This window comes from Coregonus lavaretus (assembly GCF_964263955.1).
Source record: "Coregonus lavaretus genome assembly, chromosome: 23".
NCBI lineage: Eukaryota > Metazoa > Chordata > Actinopteri > Salmoniformes > Salmonidae > Coregonus > Coregonus lavaretus.
Genome location: NC_140010.1, coordinates 30735869 through 30756582, shown reverse-complemented (window position 1 = coordinate 30756582; position 20714 = coordinate 30735869). Strand labels below are relative to the sequence as shown.

Here is a 20714-nt window from a genome sequence, read left to right as displayed (position 1 = left end):
AAATGAGGGACAGGTTTTGAATCACTAAATCACATGAAATAAATAATAATATTCAGAAATGACTTTGTCAAAGCAACAAAATAACTAGGGCTTTACAATGATGGTGAAAACTTGGAGAAATGTTGTGGTTAAGTGGGTTAAAATCTTCCTAGAAGTCACAGAGGTTGCACAGAGGACATGTCAAAATGCAGAATTTTGGAACTTTTCTTAATCTTATTATTGGTGTCCTTTAGTAGTGGTTTCTTTGCAGCAATTTGACTATGAAGGCCTGATTCACGCAGTCTCCTCTGAACAGTTGATGTTGAGATTTGTATGTTACTTGTAAAGCATTTATTTGGGCTGCAATCTGTGGTGCAGGTATCTTTAATGAACTTATCCTCTGCAGCAGAGGTAACTCTGGGTCTTCCTTTCCTGTAGCGGTCCTCATGAGAGCCAGTTTCATCATAGCGCTTGATGGTTTTTGCGACTGCACTTGAAGAAACTTTCAAAGTTCTTGACATTTTCCGGATTGACTGACCTTCATGTCTTAAAGTAATGATGGACTGTCGTTTCTCTTTGCTTATTTGAGCTGTTCTTGCCATAATATGGACTTGGTCTTTTACCAAATAGGGCTATCTTCCGTATACCACCCCTGCCTTGTCACAACACAACTGATTGGCACAAACGCATTAAGAAGGAAAGAAATTCCACAAATGAACTTTTAACAAGGCACACCTGTTAATTGAAATGTATTCCAGGTGGCTACCTCATGAAGCTGGTTGAGAGAATGCCAAGAGTGTGCAAAGCTGTCAAGGCAAAGGGTGGCTACTTTGAAGAATTTCAAATATAAAATATATTTTGATTTGTTTAACACTTTTTTGGTTACTTTATGATTCCATATGTGTTATTTCATAGTTTTGATGCCTTCATTATTATTCTACAATGTAGAAAATAGTAAAAATAAAGAAAAACCCTTGAATGAGTAGGTGTGTCCAACCTTTTGACTGGAACTGTATATATTTTCGGTGACCCCTGCAGTACCTCCGCAGACCCCCGGTTGAATACCCCTGCTTTAGACCAGTGTTCCTAGAGAGCTGCTATGTGTGCAGGCTTTGGTCTCAAGTGTAGCACTAATTTAAACACCTGATTCAACTAATCTACAAGATGAATCCAGTGTTTTAGTGCTAGGCTGGGACAAAAGCCTTCACACATTGTGGGCCTCCAGGAGGACAAGGAGTGAAGAACACTTTGTACATATCCATCATATATGTTCTTCCCATAGAAATTGGAACCGTTTCAGTCTCTCACAGCAGTCTAGTGTTCTACCGCTGCTATGTTCTCTGTATGAACATATTAGCCTTCTATGAAACATTAGCTCTCTTTCTTCAAACATTGCAAAACTGCTTTTCACTTCTATCAAAACATTCTCACCCTCTACTGTTTGAACTCTCAAACATGGCTAGCTGTTCTACATTCTAAAAGACCTCAGCAGCGCTCAGCATTATGAACATGCTAGAACTGCTGCGGTCTATTGTCGACACTGTCAATGTCATCTGCACCATTCATCTCCACCATGTCATGCCATCTGAATGTGCAGAATAAGCTAACTTTGAGAGGTTAAGTAATGACTGTGTAATGTATGTACAGAAAACCTGCTCACTACTGAGTCTCACAATAACCTACCACACCATCTCTTAGGACAGCCTCTCTCAGTGCAGTCTTAGTGTAGGCAAGACACTAATATCATCAAAATCAATATATCATAGCATGTTTTTGGGCTCATTCATTAGATCTGACCTGATTTAAGTAGAATACTGAAAAATAATGTAAAAAGTACCATTAATATTACTAAAACATACGTTGAAAATGATACTGTTGCTGCTTCCTGTTGTCATGGATTTTAAAAATTATAACAGTGTCAAAACACTGGTTTGAAATGTCAGAATTCATAATCAATATGCTGAAATAAGTTGACATATATAAATTACTCCCACACACACACACGTCACACATATTTACCTTAAACTGCTCACGCACCAGTATTTACCAAGCAGTGACTCTAGACTGAAATGGATTAGCTTGTTCTACTGTAATCAATAGAGCACACAAATGAATCACTCACATCCATATTGTATTGAAATCAATGGAACTGGGACGGCGACATGTATCGTTTGCACTCTTTTAAAAGAAAAACCACAACGAATTTGGGTATACTATATGTAACTGTGGATTTCAACGAATCATCTCTCCACAGGTAGTTCTAAATAGTGACAGGGGTTGCTTTCATTTGAGTGATGACTGTCAAGTCTGTGTATTAGTTTGTGGCCAGCGACTTTTATACAGAGTGCGCCACGAATTGTCTGTACCATTTAAGTTTGAAAACGACAATGGTGTTAAGTCCTGCGACAGACAGGCGCGTATGACAAAATCAACGGTACCAAACCAAATATATTCATCTGATTTCAAGCAATCTATTTAGTGTTGGCGTGATGACTATACACGTTTTATAATAGCATCTCCAATCTGAGGTAAAAAGGATGTTTAATTCCACTCAATTTTGTGGTGAAAATGCAAGCTTGTGTAATGTAGTAACACGTTTTGTCCACCATATGGAAATTAGTGTAATATAATATAATTCAATATGTCAAAGTAGTTCAATATTTTCATATATGATGATGGTAAATGTAGCACACTCACACATTTTTTACAATAATGACATATATTTCTTCCTACTTTAACCATGGAGAGAGTTTAGAAATGCTCCTAAGCACAATTGAACAAGGCGCTCTAGACTAGAGCGTCCATAGGGTCAGTGCAGCAGGCTGAACGTTTGACATCCCTACTTAGGAATCCAGGCGTTTCACATGTTTTGATGTATTTACGGTAAACAAGGGCTTGCTAATCAGTTGACTAGATAGTTAAATCTGTGCCGTTAGTGTTGGAATGCATCAAATATGTGAAACGACTGGGTTGAGGCTATCTTTGGCGAAAGGACCACTGCTCGATATCACAGAGGGCAAAAATAGCAAGGTCTCAAAGACATTTGCAAACCCCTTGAAATACGTCAGCTGTAAAAGAGAGAAGATTAATAACACCTCGTTTTTCTTGTGCTTCCTCTCTTCTCCTGTCTTTCCAGTCACAGACGAGGACACAGTCAAGAGGTACTACGCCAAGTTTGAGGAGAAGTTCTTTCAGACGTGCGAGAAGGAGCTGGCCAAAATCAACACATTCTACTCAGGTAACTGTGCATGTTGCTGTATTTCATGCACCTGATATAACCAAACCACCGTTTGTTTCTCTACTTAGCTAGCCTATTTCTATGATTGTACCAAAAAACCAACAGCCCATTCACATTGCGTTTATTAGCAAACAGTCACATTCTTCTTCACTGTCCACCACAGGTCTAGGCCACTAAAGGCCCATCTGGTCAGAAGACAAACATTAATCCCTTAGGGACTGAATCTTCCTGCCAATAGTTAGGCAACAGAGACTGAATCTCCCTGCCAATAGTTAGGCAACAGAGACTGAATCTCTTACTCAATCTCCTTCTCTTCTCTCCTCACCCTCTCTCCCTCTCTCCCCCTCTCCAGAAAAGCTAGCCGAGGCCCAGCGTCGTTTCGCCACTCTGCAGAATGAGCTGCAGTCTTCGCTGGATGCCCAGCGGGAGAGCAGCATGCAGGGCCTCCGTCGCCGCCGCAAGGCCGTCTTCCACCTGTCCCAGCAGGAGCGCTGCAAACACCGCAACATCAAAGACCTGCAGCTGGCCTTCTCAGAGTTCTACCTCAGCCTCATCCTGCTGCAGAACTACCAGGTTAGTAGACACTACATCTTATACACTACCCCCTATGCACTACATCTTATACACTATCCCTAGACTCTACCCCTAGACTACCGCTAGATTCTACCTCAGCCTTATCCTGCTGCGGAACTACCAAGTTAGTAGACCCTAGGCTTGGGCAGTATCCAGATTTTCATATCGTCATACCGTCCTTCTCTCATCCCGGGATTTACGGTATTACCGGCATAGCACACAAGGGGGTGCTAAAAACACAAGATAAGGCCATTGGGCTAACAAAAGTAGCACAAACTAATAGTGAAAACAAACAAACTAATTGCAGACAGGCAAATCCAGCTCATAAAGTTATACAAGCATAGCTAGTAGCTACCAAATGTCATTTTCGGTGAGTGTGGACATTTACAAGTGAAAGTGAACGAGAGAAATTGTGCAAATGAACGAAGTTGTGATGCATGCTTTTCTGAAGGAAGAGCAGCATGTGTACATGGAGCAGAGTGGACAAAAATGGAGGAGACAAAATGCTAGTAGGAAGCACAGGGAGAAAATGGCAGCTGTACAGAACTCACCCAGAGATCTCTGACTTCTGGCAGAAAGCCATTATAGGATATCTGATGGAAAACATTTAGTAGTGAATTGCACACAAGTGTAACTTCATCACCTCATGTGTGCCGCACAACAGAGACTCGCCGATAGATATAGAACGCTATGGACTCACCAGCTCTCGCTTTCTCCCGTTGTGCTATTTACAAACAAACACGTGACTGGCTCAATTGTTCTGGGGAACTACGGTAAGCTTCATAATGTAAAATAATGTGACAGGTGAAATGAAGAACGCAATCTGCTTTATCTCCTAATGTATTGCACAAGTTGACTGCAGGTGTTAACTTAAAAAGTAGCTACAAATACAGCCTCATCCTGCTGCAGAACTACCAAGTTAGGTACCAGCTCCTAATCACCAAACCCTAGACACTACCACTAACCCTAACCTTGTTGTTCTGTGTCACCTTCTGATCCATTGCAACAAGTTTTTGTCCTAAAAATTCAATGGGAGACTCCTATTTATAACCCTTCAACTGTTTCTCCTCTCCCCAGAATCTGAACTTCACAGGTTTCCGTAAGATCTTGAAGAAGCATGATAAGATCCTGGAGACATCGCGGGGAGCCGACTGGCGCGTGGCCCACGTGGAGGTGGCCCCCTTCTACACCTGCAAGAAGATCACGCAGCTCATCTCTGAGACTGAGGTACTGGACTGGACAGCCATTTTGTTTTCCCCTCTTATCAATGAAAAGCATTGGGTAGTATCAATGTACTATAATCCATACAGTTTTTATTTTTTTATTCGCTTATTATCTATTTTACCCCCTTTTTCTCCCCTATTTTGTGGTATCTAATTGGTAGTAGTTACAGTCCCTGTCCCATCGCTGCAACCCCCGTACGGACACGGGAGAGGCAAAGGTCGAGAGTCGTGCGTCCTCCGAAACACAACCCAACCGTGCCGCACTGCTTCTTGACACAGTGCCCGCTTAACCCAGAAGCCAGCCGCACCAATGTGTCGGAGGAAACACCGTACACCTGGCGACCGAGTCAGTGTGCACTGCGCACGGCCCGCCACAGGGCTCGCTATAGCGCGATGGGACAAGGACATCCCTGCCGGCCAAACCCTCCCCTACCCTGGACGACGCTGGGCCAATTGTGTGCCGCCCCATGGGTCTCCTGGTCGCGGCCGGCTACGACAGAGCCTGAATTATTAGCTTATTATCTTGTCTTAACTTTTAGCTGTGACACAATCTCTTCCTTCCTCGCGCTGCCTCCATCTCTTTCGCTCCGCCTCCATCTCTCTCGCTCCGCCTCCATCTCTCTCGCTCCACCTCCATCTCTCTCGCTCCGCCTCCATCTCTCTCGCTCCGCCTCCATCTCTCTCGCTCCGCTTCCATCTCTCTCGCTCCGCCTCTCTCGCTCCGTCTCCATCTCTCTCGCTCCGCCTCCATCTCTCTCGCTCCGCCTCATCTCTCTCGCTCCGTCTCCATCTCTCTCGCTCCGTCTCCGCCTTTCTCGCTCCGCCTCATCTCTCTCGCTCCACCTCCATCTCTCTCGCTCCGCCTCCATCTCTCTCGCTCCGTCTCATCTCTCTCGCTCTGCCTCCATCTCTCTCGCTCCACCTCCATCTCTCTCGCTCCGCCTCCATCTCTCTCGCTCCGCCTCCATCTCTCTCGCTCCGTCTCCATCTCTCTCGCTCCACCTCCATCTCTCTCACTCTGCCTCCATCTCTCTCGCTCTGCCTCCATCTCTCTCGCTCCGTCTCCATCTCTCTCGCTCCGCCTCCATCTCTCTCGCTCCGCCTCATCTCTCTCGCTCCGTCTCCATCTCTCTCGCTCCGTCTCCGCCTTTCTCGCTCCGCCTCATCTCTCTCGCTCCACCTCCATCTCTCTCGCTCCGCCTCCATCTCTCTCGCTCCGTCTCATCTCTCTCGCTCTGCCTCCATCTCTCTCGCTCCACCTCCATCTCTCTCGCTCCGCCTCCATCTCTCTCGCTCCGCCTCCATCTCTCTCGCTCCGTCTCCATCTCTCTCGCTCCACCTCCATCTCTCTCGCTCTGCCTCCATCTCTCTCGCTCTGCCTCCATCTCTCTCGCTCCGTCTCATCTCTCTCGCTCTGCCTCCATCTCTCTCGCTCCACCTCCATCTCTCTCGCTCCGCCTCCATCTCTCTCGCTCCGCCTCCATCTCTCTCGCTCCGCCTCCATCTCTCTCGCTCCGTCTCCATCTCTCTCGCTCCACCTCCATCTCTCTCGCTCTGCCTCCATCTCTCTCGCTCTGCCTCCATCTCTCTCGCTCCGTCTCCATCTCTCTCGCTCCGCCTCCATCTCTCTCGCTCCGTCTCCATCTCTCTCACTCTGTCTCTCTTTCTCTCAGGCCCTGGTAACACAAGAGTTGGAGGGAGGAGACAGACAGAAAGCCATGAAGAGGCTACGAGTGCCCCCACTGGGTGCTGCACAGCCTGCTCCGGCGTGGACCACCTTTAGGGTCGGCTTGTACTGTGGAGTCTTCCTCGTCCTCATGGTCACCGTCGTTATCACAGGTATGCCCGTCCTCCCTCCTTCCCTCCTTCCCTCCCTCGCTCCCACTGAGGCTGTAACACAGGTTTTAAACCTGGTGGTGTGAAGAGCTTTACCATGTAAAACGATTAGCTCGATAGTGATTTTTTTTTCCTCCTCATTCCTACAGGGCTAAGCGCTCTAGTTCAGGATTTGACAGCTGCGTTAATGACAGAAAGGTGACGTTAATGTGTTATTAATACATTATTAATGTTTTTTTAACCGTCTTGGCCTCTAGCTGCTGTTGTGATAGAAAATGCCAACGTGTGGCCGCTAGTGAGGATCTACCGCGGCGGCTTCCTGCTGATCGAGTTCCTCTTCCTGCTGGGTATCAACACGTACGGCTGGCGCCAGGCGGGGGTCAACCATGTGCTCATCTTCGAGCTCAACCCCCGCAACAACCTCTCCCACCAGCACCTCTTTGAGGTAAGAGTTTGGTCCTGTATGGCTCAGTTGGGAGAGCATGGTGCTTGCAACATCAGGATTTTGGGTTTGATTCCCGGGGTCATGACTAAGTCACTTTGGATAAAAGCGTCTTCTAAATGGCATATATATTAGTTCTGTCCTATAAGTCTGTCGTTGGATACTGGTTGAGTTTTATTCATACAGCTCTGGTTATTACTTGTACCAATGTGGCTTTTTATGCTTAAGCAATAAGGCCTGAGGGGATGTGGTATATGGCCAATATACCACATCTGTCAGCCAATCAGCATTCAGGGATCGAACCACCCAGTTTATAATCACATTTAGTGTAGTGTTACTGGATCTTGCTTTTCACATTATTATCAAGTCATTTGCTTGAATTATCTCTCCCTCTTTGTCTCATATTTAAACTAGCTTTACAACACAAGTGAACCTCTCTCTCTCTTCCCCTCCACATAGATTGCTGGTTTCCTGGGGGTGCTGTGGTGTGTGAGCATCCTGTCCTGTCTGTTCTCCAAGTCCATCCTGGTGCCCATGCAGGCCAACCCCCTCATCCTCTACGGCTTCTTCTTCCTCTTCCTCATCAACCCCTTCAAGACCTGCTACTACAAGTCACGCTTCTGGCTCCTCAAACTGCTGGTGAGACGCTCAGAATGCTGAAGAAGCGTCAAATGTTATTGGGCCGCTGAACCTGTCTGAACATGTGCCTGACATCATGATGGGGGAAATGGGGACAATGTAGACATTTTTATGTTGGCAAATGCTTTGTAGTCCTGTGCATCCTCAGTCAGTAATATATATCTCTCGCTCTTCCCCTCTCCCTCTCCCTCCCTCTCCTCCAGTTCCGTGTGGTGACAGCCCCGTTCCACAGGGTAGAGTTTGCAGACTTCTGGCTGGCTGACCAGCTCAACTCTCTAGGGGTGGTTCTGATGGACCTGGAGTACCTCATCTGTTTCTACAGCTTCGAGCTCGACTGGAAGCAACAGGACGGGCTACTGCGGGACAGTAAGCAACGGATACACACACATATGAGTACACATGGATACATACAATGCGTACATATGTGTAAATGTACACATATAATTGCGCACACACGCATACATACACGCACGGAGACACACACACACAATAACACACTCCAAGCTCTATGGAAAATAAGCTTGTTAGTTTTACTTTCAATCCGTCAGCTCAACAATCAGGGCTTTTCTCATTTCTGATGGCTACTTTCAGTTCTCTCCTCTCCTTTATCCCCGTCTCCTCTCTCTGTCTGTATCTCTCTGTTTCTCACTCACACACAACACACAACCTTATCCAAACATACAAATCTCAGTCAAAACAAACCTACAGGCCAATCAAGCCCACATTAAACATACCCTCAAGACTTTTGTCCAAACAAAGCGAACTTGAGTCCAAACAAACATAGCCCAGTCACAAACATAACCTAGTCCATAGATGGCTCACTCCAAACACTATCCAGTCCAAATAAACATACACACCACCACCGCCACCTAGCCCTGTTCAAGCACGTTTTATCCCGTTGATGTTATTATTTGCATGGGTGTTAAGTGTTGAAGTCAACTCCATCTTAAACGCATGTCAATTGAGTATATTGAATTGCATTCCAATAAATTAATTATATGTCCAATCCAACAGACGGGAATTTAAATGGAACATATTCGGCTGATTTTATTGGTTGACTGATAATGTGTATTGTGATGGGTGCTGGTGTTTGTCACTCCTACTCGTATACCGTGGGCGGGATTTTATGGGTTAATTTATAATCAATGTGTATTCTGATAGGTGGAGGTGTGTGTCACTCGTACTCGTACGGCGTGCGGGCAGTGATCCAGTGTCTGCCGGCCTGGTTCCGCTTTGTGCAGTGCCTGCGGCGTTACCGCGACTCCAAACGGGCCTTCCCTCACCTGGTCAACGCAGGGAAATACTCCACCACCTTCTTCGTTGTCACCTTCGCTGCCCTCTACAGCACCCACAAAGGTATGGAGAGAAAGTTTATAGTCTCATCTTAGACTAGGATCTAAATGACATATCGTAAGTACAGAAATGTTTTTGGCCACTACGCCGGTTGACATGCATATACCAGTGATTCTCATAAGAGGAGGGAGGATCCACAAACAATGGAACAACAAACAAGGAGAGATTAGTACTGTAATAGTATTGCAATATAACGTTTGTAGTTGATACGTATGCACTACATTGATTAATTGACCAAACGCTTGAATCATTGATTGAGCAGTTGCTTTGTTGATTGATCAGTGATTGGGTGATTGACCTTGACCTCTATGCCTCTCCCCTCCTAGCTGAGGGTCATGATGACGCCAAGATCTTCTTCTACCTGCTGATTGGCTGTTCATTAGTCAGTTCTTGTTACACCCTGGTGTGGGACCTGAAGATGGACTGGGGCCTGTTTGACCGCAATGCAGGAGATAACACCATACTCAGAGAGGAGATCGTCTACCCCCAGAAAGTTAGTGTACCTTTTTAAAACGGGACATAACGACCAAAATGACAAATAAAAGTTGCCTAGAGGTAATCATCTATATACAGTAATACACACACAATGTTCAGAAAAACGTATGCTTCAAAGAGGAACCGAGAGGATGTAGGGCTGGTCGATATGGAATGAATTTGAATGTATTGTAATGAAACAGGCAGGGAGCAGGTCTCGAACCCTCAACCTTCTAGGCCAAAGTCCAGCGCGCCATCGACTGTGCCCCAAAAGCATGCTCCCGTGGCAGAGTCGATATCCGCGCTTATAAACCCAGGGTTGTTACAGTATGTTTTTGCGCGATATTCTAAATGCCTGTATCTCAAGAATAACGTTTTTTAGTTTTTATGAGCGTTTATGTCCGCTTGTTCTCATGTTGTCTTTTTGGTCTCGTCTCCTTCGTTCCTTCGGTGCTGTTCACCTTCCCATTTACACCAGAGATTTGTATATAATGACAAGATGCTCATGTCTCCGCCCTAACAATGGGAGTCGTTGTCCCAAAGGCGGGAAGGCAGTCGACCAGTTTAGGTCCGAAATAAGCCCATAGAAACGCATTGGGTTTATTTGTGAAACCTCTCGCTTCGCCTCTTCCTCTCTGTTTACACACACACACACCAAGCCCCTCCCCCTGCCACTCGCACAACAAAGATGAGAGATCACTTCTTCCTCTCCGACAAGCGGTTTCAACTTGCTATTTGCGTTTTGAGGTTTGGTCCAACAGAATCGGTCATATGGACACCGAAACGCATTGAGAAATTATTTTACTGTATTAGAGGAGAAGTTAACCTTTCTACCAATACCCTTTTTATGTCTCAACTGCTCAAAATGCGCGCAGAGCAGACACTACTAAAGTGTATCAATGAACATTGATTCTGGAAAATGAATGCTCAGTTTGTTGCGCGTGGCATTGCAGTACCACTAGCAGCATTTTAGCCACAGACAGTTATACTAGCTGTCTAGTCTGTGTTTTATAAATGTGCAATGAGCATAACAAACTATTATATAAGGAATTGGCAACTCGTTCTCATTCTGAGAAATAAGGTAGGCCACTTGATTTCAACATCTGAACAAAGTGGACAGGCTATCATGCTGTTCAAACAGTTGGAGACAGACAGAACGGTGTGTTCATAACAATTCAACTGTTCTGCCTTGTTAGCAAGCTAATTGATCCTTGAAACTTGAAATACAGTTGAAGTCGGAAGTTTACATACACTTAGGTTGGAGTCATTAAAACTCGTTTTTCAACCACTCCACAAATTTCTTGTTAACAAACTATAGTTTTGGCAAGTCGGTTAGGACATGTTCTTTGTGCATGACACAAGTCATTTTTCCGACAATTGTTTACAGACAGATTATTTTACTTATAATTCACTGTATCATAATTCCAGTGGGTCAGAAGTTTACATACACTAAGATGACTGTGCCTTTAAACAGCTTGGAAAATTCCAGAAAATGATGTCATGGCTTTAGAAGCTTCTGATAGGCTAATTGACATAATTTGAGTCAATTGGAGGTGTACCTGTGGATGTATTTCAAGGCCTACCTTCAAACTCAGTGCCTCTTTGCTTGACATCATGGGAAAATCTAAAGAAATCAGCCAAGACCTCAGAAAAAAAAGTCTGGTTTATCCTTGGGAGCAATTTCCAAACGCCTGAAGGTACCACGTTCATCTGTACAAACAATAGTACGCAAGTATAAACACCATGGGACCATGCAGCCGTCATACCGCTCAGGAAGGAGACGCGTTCTGTCTCCTAGAGATGAACGTACTTTGGTGCGTTCAATCCCAGAACAACAGCAAAGGACCTTGTGAAGATGCTAGAGGAAACAGGTGCAAAAGTGTCTATATCCACAGTAAAACAAGTCCTATATCGACATAAACTGAAAGGCCGCTAAGCAAGGAAGAAGCCACTGCTCCAAAACCACCATAAAAAAGCCAGACTACGGTTTGCAACTGCACATGTGGACAAAGATCGTACTTTTTGGAGAAATGTCCTCTGGTCTGATGAAACAAAAATAGAACTGTTTGGCCATAATGACCATCATTATGTTTGGAGGAAAAAGGGGAATGCTTGCAAGCCCAAGAACACCATCACAACTGTGAAGCACGTGGGTGGCAGCATCATGCTGTGGGGGTGCTTTGCTGCAGGAGGGACTGGTGCACTTCACAAAATAGATTGCATCATGAGGAAGGAAAATTATGTGGATATATTGAAGCAACATCTCAAGACATCAGTCAGGAAGTTAAAGCTTGGTCGCAAATGGGTCTTCCAAATGGACAATGACCCCAAGCATTCTTCCAAAGTTGTGGCAAAATGGCTTAAGGACAACAAAGTCAAGGTATTGGAGTGGCCATCACAGAGCCCTGACTTCAATCCTATAGAAAATGTGTGGGCAGAACTGAAAAGGCGTGTGCGAGCAAGGAGGCCTACAAACCTGTCTCAGTTACACCAGCTCTATCAGGAGGAATGGGCCAAAATTCACCCAATTTATTGTGGGAAGCTTGTGGAAGGCTACCCGAAACGTTTGACCCAAGTTAAACAATTTAAAGGCAATGCTACCAAATACTAATTGAGTGTATGTAAACTTCTGAACCACTGGGAATGTGATGAAATAAATAAAAGCTGAAATAAATCATTCTCTCTACTATTATTCTGACATTGTACACCCTTAAAATAAAGTGGTGATCCTAACTGACCTAAGACAGAATTTCTACTAGGATTAAATGTCAGGAATTGTGAAAAACTGAGTTTAAATGTATTTGGCTAAGGTGTATGTAAACTTCTGACTTCAACTGTATAGAGATTAGCTGGCTACTCACTAGCACGTGGGTTTGTGCTAGAGAGATTATGAAACCTGTTTTATAATGTCTTCTATACGAAGTTAGTCATTATTAGTGAATGTGCATTATACATGGTTCTGGTAAATGTGTAACAAAAAGGGCATTTTCATAGACTGACTTGAAAGCCAGATCAGTGATTATCGCAAAAAAGCAGGTTAAACTATTTTGATAAAACAATTAAATTATTATGGTTGTGGAAGGCTTACAGTGGGGGAAAAAAGTATTTAGTCAGCCACCAATTGTGCAAGTTCTCCCACTTAAAAATATGAGAGGCCTGTAATTTTCATCATAGGTACACGTCAACTATGACAGACAAATTGAGAGAAAAAAATCCAGAAAATCACATTGTAGGATTTTTAATGAATTTAATTGCAAATTATGGTGGAAAATAAGTATTTGGTCACCTACAAACAAGCAAGATTTCTGGCTCTCACAGACCTGTAACTTCTTCTTTAAGAGGCTCCTCTGTCCTCCACTCGTTACCTGTATTAATAGCACCTGTTTGAACTTGTTATCAGTATAAAAGACACCTGTCCACAACCTCAAACAGTCACACTCCAAACTCCACTATGGCCAAGACCAAAGAGCTGTCAAAGGACACCAGAAACAAAATTGTAGACCTGCACCAGGCTGGGAAGACTGAATCTGCAATAGGTAAGCAGCTTGGTTTGAAGAAATCAACTGTGGGAGCAATTATTAGGAAATGGAAGACATACAAGACCACTGATAATCTCCCTCGATCTGGGGCTCCACGCAAGATCTCACCCCGTGGGGTCAAAATGATCACAAGAACGGTGAGCAAAAATCCCAGAACCACACGGGGGTACCTAGTGAATGACCTGCAGAGAGCTGGGACCAAAGTAACAAAGCCTACCATCAGTAACACACTACGCGGCCAGGGACTCAAATCCTGCAGTGCCAGACGTGTCCCCCTGCTTAAGCCAGTACATATCCAGGCCCGTCTGAAGTTTGCTAGAGTGCATTTGGATGATCCAGAAGAGGATTGGGAGAATGTCATATGGTCAGATGAAACCAAAATAGAACTTTTTGGTAAAGAATGCTGAGTTGCATCCAAAGAACACCATACCTACTGTGAAGCATGGGGGTGGAAACATCATGCTTTGGGGCTGTTTTTCTGCAAAGGGACCAGGACGACTGATCCGTGTAAAGGAAAGAATGAATGGGGCCATGTATCGTGAGATTTTGAGTGAAAACCTCCTTCCATCAGCAAGGGCATTGAAGATGAAACGTGGCTGGGTCTTTCAGCATGACAATGATCCCAAACACACCGCCCGGGCAACGAAGGAGTGGCTTCGTAAGAAGCATTTCAAGGTCCTGGAGTGGCCTAGCCAGTCTCCAGATCTCAACCCCATAGAAAATCTTTGGAGGGAGTTGAAAGTCCGTGTTGCCCAGCGACAGCCCCAAAACATCACTGCTCTAGAGGAGATCTGCATGGAGGAATGGGCCAAAATACCAGCAACAGTGTGTGAAAACCTTGTGAAGACTTACAGAAAATGTTTGACCTGTGTCATTGCCAACAAAGGGTATATAACAAAGTCTTGAGAAACTTTTGTTATTGACCAAATACTTATTTTCCACCATAATTTGCAAATAAATTCATAAAAAATCCTACAATGTGATTTTCTGGAAATAAAATTCTAATTTTGTCTGTCATAGTTGACGTGTACCTATGATGAAAATTACAGGCCTCTCTCATCTTTTTAAGTGGGAGAACTTGCACAATTGGTGGCTGACTAAATACTTTTTTCCCCACTGTATATTTAGCCTAGGTGTAATTTCACAAGCCCTGAATTCATTAGATTATTGATGACTGTTTGAAATACAGTGTATGTGACTGTTAATTGTACAACAAAGCTTATTTAGAGATATTATCGTGAATCGTTCATAAGTTAGAAAAAATCAAGTATGATTTTTAGGCCATATCGCCCAGCCATAAGAGAATGTCTGCTAATGTAATAAATCATCATTCAAATATTTTCAGGCCTACTATTTTTATGTAACGTCAGAAGATGTTTATGTGGTTATGTGATGATAATACACGTGTGTGTGTGTGTGTGTGTGTGTTTGTGTGTGTGTTCAGGCCTACTACTACTGTGCCATACTGGAGGATGTGCTGCTGCGTTTTGCCTGGACGATACCCCTCTCCCTGAGCACGGTCAGTGGGATACCCTCAGCTGCAGACATTATGGCCACCATCCTAGCCCCTCTGGAGGTCTTCAGGTGAGAAGACATTATTTTATTCTCTCTCTCTCTCTCGTTCTATCTTTTCTTTGCATTCTCTTCCTTTCTTTTTGAATGAACATTTCAGTCTATGCCTACTATTGTGGTAACCACTAGGTAGAGCCCTTCTCCTGAAGATTTCAACAGGTGACCATTTAACCACTAAATACCTCCCTCAATGTAATTTCATACATGAAATTATGATGAAACACCTCAACAACATTTCACTTGATATTCTCTTCCTCCCCCTCCCCCTCTCCACTGCAGGCGTTTTGTCTGGAACTTCTTCCGTCTGGAGAACGAGCACCTGAATAACTGTGGTGAGTTCCGAGCGGTGAGGGACATCTCAGTGGCTCCACTGAACGCTGACGACCAGACGCTGCTGGAGCAGATGATGGACCAGGAGGACGGAGTCAGGAACCGCCTGGGCAAGAAAAACTGGAAACGCTCCTACAGCATGTCCCTGAGAAGGCCGCGCCTCACTTCCCAGTACGGTTATACAATTGCTCCACACACACATATTGGCATGCATGCATACACACACAAAGCTACAGCATGTCTCTGAGACAACCGTGCCTCGCTTCCTAGTATAATAATAACACACACAGACTGGACCCCACATACACCTTAAATAAAGCGTATGGCTGTGTTTCCCTCGACTAATGTTTCCCTCTACTAAACTTTCTCTCTCTCGCACTCCCTCTCAGGACCAAGACCCGGGACACCAAAGTTCTCATGGAGGACACAGACGATGACACCTGACATCAGGCCAGACCCATTGCATCCATAGCATGGGTTCAGAACCTCTTTAAAGGACCACGTCCCTCCTAGGGGCACGCCCCCCTGACCCCCCTCCTCCCCCATCAATCAGTCAATCGATCGTTTGATGACCTGCCCCCTCATCAGTCCATCACAGAGCTGCCTATCTGCATCAACACACATGCACACAGAGTACAAAGACATGAATATAGGCATATACAGAAGATGACAATTTGAGACAAATATCACACGCACACACCTTGGAACAGCTAATTTTAAGCCACTTTGTTTTGTTACTTTCATGGACCATTTAGTGCTGAGTTGACGTCACCCGTTATTTTTTTGATTTCATGGGGCAGAGACGAAACACCAAGACTGTAAATGTTGATGTAAATATCAGATGGCTAATCAGAAATGATCTAATATAAAAAAGACTTTGAGAGCGTTGGACTATGAACAGTGATCAGACACTCCTCTGCAATCAGTCTGGTCCAAGACTTTCTTTGACTTTCTAATTACCTTTTTTGATGAACATGATGATGAAGATGACTGTATTGATGTGGCAGTCCTTTCCAGGTGCGATAAGTTCTTCCACGAATACCTTGGTTTTTATTTTATTAAATTAAATTGTTATTTATGTGAGGGGAGAGATGCCTAAAACATTTGGTAGTGAAATGGGGGGGGTTCTGATTTGAAATGGCTGCTAAAGTGTCTGCCTAATGTTGCCAATAAGAACTGTTCCGAGAACGTTGGTAAGGGGGGAGGGGAGTTTGTTCTAATGGTTCAGTATGGGTCGGTCTGAATATAAGGCTGATCAGAGACCAGTGCTTCAGGGCATCTCATCCTATAAAATGACATTGTATGTTCAAAAACCCTCAGGAGGCTCTGATTGGACAATTCTCTCAAAACAAGCCCACCCCTTCCCTGTCTTCTGAACCTTTATAGGGAGGGGGGCCTTCCATCATTGGGGAACACCCCCCCACCCCCACCCCACCCCACCCACCCCCACGTCTATTTCTATGGGCACAAGTGCATTCCATGACAAAAACTGTTCACACCACTCTTGTTGGCAGAGAGGATTTTGCAGGTTTAAAGCTTATTTCCTGTAATTCTATACATTTTGCCATGGGGTGGAGATTTTTTTTGCCATTTTTAGGCTAATTTTCTGCAATTCCACACATTTTGGCATGTCTTATGCGTGTTCATGTGATATCTGAGTGACTCAAACATTACAACAAAATCGATGGGCTAAAAAACGTTAGCTGACATGGACTAGTTGATCTGGACATTCTGACAAGTTCTAAATAGCTCTAAGGTCTGCAATGACAAGAGGAAAACTGATGATGCACTACCCAATTTTGAAATTGCATCTTGTGCATTCAAGAGTAATTTGAAAGCCAGACAGTCCCCCCCGCCGACCCCACAGTTTGGGAACCACTGGTCTAAGCTACAACATTTGTGAAAATAAAAAAAGTTTCCGCGTTTTTAGATAGACGTTATAGCTTAAATTACAGTTTTAAGAACTTTCTTAAATGAAATCATAGAATAATCTGACAACCCTGTTTGTAAGATTTAAAATTATATCAAACTCAACCGTTTATTTTTTCCAGTGATGAAGACGTGGACGTCTCATGGTAGGGTGGGGTATGCAAAATGGGTCAGCTTTGAGCACCATCTCCTGAATGCATTGGCATTCCAAAAAGTCACTTTCCGGCCACTTCCACCATGGGCAAACGTGATTGAAAGGTTTCGTTCAAATCAAAAGGGGTGCAGTCAGAAAGTGATTGAAATCATATGGAACGACCCTTTACCAATATGGTTTAACTGTAGCATTGTTTACTTTCATGCCAAATCTTGTAGGTCTTCTTTTTATTTAGCAGTGTGAGCTAACAGTCTCGCTCAGTAAGCCGTGGTAGGTGTGGGAATTTCAGGATTTAGAACTATTGTTATGTTTCTTGCTAGCCAAATATCTGAAACATTCCATTGAGAGCTGTGCTTCCAAAGCGCAACGCTTCACTAAATGCCCATTTATGCTTGATCTGAAAATGTGGTCAGAGGCTCCGTATGGAGGATGTGACGCAATTGCGGAGCCTCCGAAGGCACGCAGAGACCAAATTGAGGTCCATACTGCATCGTGGTGCGCCTCCCAAATTTTGTAACAATGCGGAGGGCTTCATATAGCTCTGTATAGCATTGACATGATTGGTTGACGGTAGGTGAGGGCGGTATGTCCTGTATAAACACAAACTCACTTCCTTCACAACAGTTCTGCGCTGCTCCGCGAAGCGAAATAAGTATGAATGCCCTGACTTCTGCAGAGGCTGTATCACCGTAAATGCTGCACAGCTAATGCAGACATTGGATTGCTCCTGCAGCACCTTTTTGTGATATTGCACAGCAGATAGAAATGAAATCTATAGAAAATATATTTCACTATTAGGGCCCTTACTTTTTCTTGGCCATGCGACATTAGTTTTTTCGAGTCAGGTCACACGGTCAGGAGAAAATCACATCCTAAGGTGCCACCAGCCAGCCACCTGTGATACGTATGTCTGTTCTAGACATCCTAGTTCTGTATGTGATGATATGCTGCTTTGCGTCCACTAAGCACCACAGCCCAGCTCTGTTCTGAAATTGAGTTTAGCCATCAGTAGGGCCAGGAGTTTCCCCTGACTGTGTTATAATTGGGGCCCAGAGTTTTTCCTGGGCGGGTGTCATAGTTGGGAAAACTCCTGGTCCTTGCCATTCCATTAGATCTTAGGTCTGAACACCCAATGCCAGTTAGGAGTGAGGCGTCGTGTATCTGGGGATGTGCAGGGGTTGGCCTCTTCACCTGCCAATCATCTCCATCTACACACCCTGTCCATTCTGATTTCCACTTCCTGGGTGTGTTTAGTGTCTTTTTGTACATAAGGGTTAACCCTAACTGAAATTAATATTAGTAGTAGTTTAATTCTACTGTCTAACAGCATCATATTTTTCTGTAGCAGAAATCTAAGTCATTCCATCCATCCAGACATTTTATTCCTAGCCTTGGATGTGTTCTTAGCTCGGACACTTCTCACTTTGGGGCATTTGTTGAATGTATCATTCTGTTAGTAACTCCAGCCAAGAAATGCAATGTGTGTGCTCTCACATAAAGACTCCAAAGAGAAGGGTCTGCATTGGCTCACCTAAGGAGACTTGAATATTAGAATGAATCCGATGCATTTCTCAGTTCTAATGAAGGCAAAAGCTTTAAGCCTTCTACTCATACTTAGTAAACACCATTTCCCAGAATCCCTGCCCTTCCTAAAAGCCACCTGAGGGTTTTAACCTCCATTCTGTATGCCCAGGTAGATTTACTAACACTGTAAAGATATAAGCAATTGTATAGGGTAGAATCCTAACTTGATATGCCCAGTTAACCCAAGTGTATCTCAGGTTAGGATTTGGCCCATGCTTCTCAAGCTGCATTTCGTAGTTTATAGGTCAACTATAATGGTGATTGTGGAAAGCCTGATGGAGCTTAAATGTGGTCTGGGGGAACTAGTCTTAAATAATGTGGTGAAGAAGAGAACCAAGAAAAGACAACATGGTGATCTATTTGTGGCTCCATCCCAAATGACACCCTATTGCTGATATAGTGCACTAAAAGTAGCACACTATATTGCGCTATATAGGGAATAGGGTGTAATTTTAGATATGCCCCGTCTCTTTATGGTTGAGCTTTACTGTCGGCCTTGCCCAGCTGAGATGGGACCCTCCACAGAGGCCCATAGACTTGAATTGAGCTGGTGAGCAATAACGGCCATGCTTTATCCCTGTAATAAGTCTTAATAAGTGTCAAGCAGTGTTTGTACCCGAGGGAGGGGGGGACTCCAGTGTCTCAGGGCAAACTGTTGATTTTCATTGGGCCTCAGTGCTTTGTAGATCAATGAGTCAATATTTAACTAGATTCCACCTCATCCGATTGTCCAATTTCTGGCAAAAATAAATGATTTGCCATCAATGTGTACCTACTTGTGCACTTTAGCTGCTAAAAAAGAATCATAACAGACCGAATAAGCGAGCGATTCATTTTCCTGACGAATGCGCAAAATATGGGACACAACTAGTAACGAGTTAACACCCTGTGCGACCTTGGTCCCCCGCCCGTTGTTAAGATGGTGATGGCCATCAGTTGTTACATTTTCAGATATTGTGGTCTCTTCAGGTCTGGAGACTACACCTCTAGGTCAACCAATGGACCTAGTGGGGAAATAAGTAAATATTTAGCAATCATTTTGTTACATTCCTAGATTAACGTCACACCCTTGGAGGGCCCACACACACATACAGAGATATTGTAAATATACATGCACACACTCTCCGAAGTGCTTATACACACCCTGCTTACAAGCATACCCTGTACACACACGCCTTGCTTGGAGTATGTTCCAGCTGATCTATGAATGCTAAGGGTGGAGTTGCACTGGACCCGTTTCCCTGTCGCTTCTCATTGGATCAATGGATCTCTCAAAGCTGTCACTCAAATGGATCCTCCCCATGGAAGAAGAGTGGAATCTACTGTAGCAAAAGCCTGGACCAAAACAAAGCTCTTTAGAAAGTTTGTGGAACGTAACCATGTTTCCCTTATGCCTAGAACGTTATAAAGACTTAATAAAGATCCTGTATGAATTATATGAAACGGACTACGTTTAAATGTCCCATGTGTCCCGAGAGCGTTGTTTTATGTTCCAGTTTTTGGACATGCTCGCCCTGTGTACTGTCATCGTACCCTGTACCTCTGGTCACTGTAACTACAACCTTAAAGGAGTACTCCTCATGCATTTGGCATTCTCTGCTAACTTAGGTGCCTGGATCGCCTCCCGCACCCTGTTATACTGTTTTTGAGTAAAAAAAAAAAAAAAGATCAAACACAAAATGACTGGACTCGTAGTTCTTTCTTTTCATCCTTCTGTACTTATTTATTTCCTCTTTATTCATTCTCTTCCATCATTTACTTGTTCTGCAGATGCCGCAGTTTCTATGACCTCTTGTGGGCATTCTATGATGTTTGAATGTAGACTGGTGTGAATATTTTCCTATACATT

At 44.1% G+C, this 20714-nt stretch overlaps 1 protein-coding gene across 1 annotated transcript in view; it reads left to right on the top strand.

The window, feature by feature from the left end:
* LOC311098962 (xenotropic and polytropic retrovirus receptor 1 homolog) overlaps positions 1 to 16286 on the top strand; it is a 44246-nt gene extending 27960 nt beyond the window's left edge. The window contains exons 3-14 of the mRNA XM_084139531.1: positions 3116 to 3217; positions 3570 to 3790; positions 4868 to 5017; positions 6687 to 6852; positions 7107 to 7294; positions 7751 to 7930; positions 8134 to 8296; positions 9092 to 9286; positions 9610 to 9776; positions 14741 to 14880; positions 15148 to 15369; positions 15588 to 16286. Of these exons, the coding sequence (XP_083995657.1) occupies positions 3116 to 3217; positions 3570 to 3790; positions 4868 to 5017; positions 6687 to 6852; positions 7107 to 7294; positions 7751 to 7930; positions 8134 to 8296; positions 9092 to 9286; positions 9610 to 9776; positions 14741 to 14880; positions 15148 to 15369; positions 15588 to 15642 (1949 nt within the window). The 3' untranslated portion in view covers positions 15643 to 16286. The remainder of the gene's footprint in view (positions 1 to 3115; positions 3218 to 3569; positions 3791 to 4867; positions 5018 to 6686; positions 6853 to 7106; positions 7295 to 7750; positions 7931 to 8133; positions 8297 to 9091; positions 9287 to 9609; positions 9777 to 14740; positions 14881 to 15147; positions 15370 to 15587) is intronic.
* Positions 16287 to 20714: the final 4428 nt, after the last annotated feature.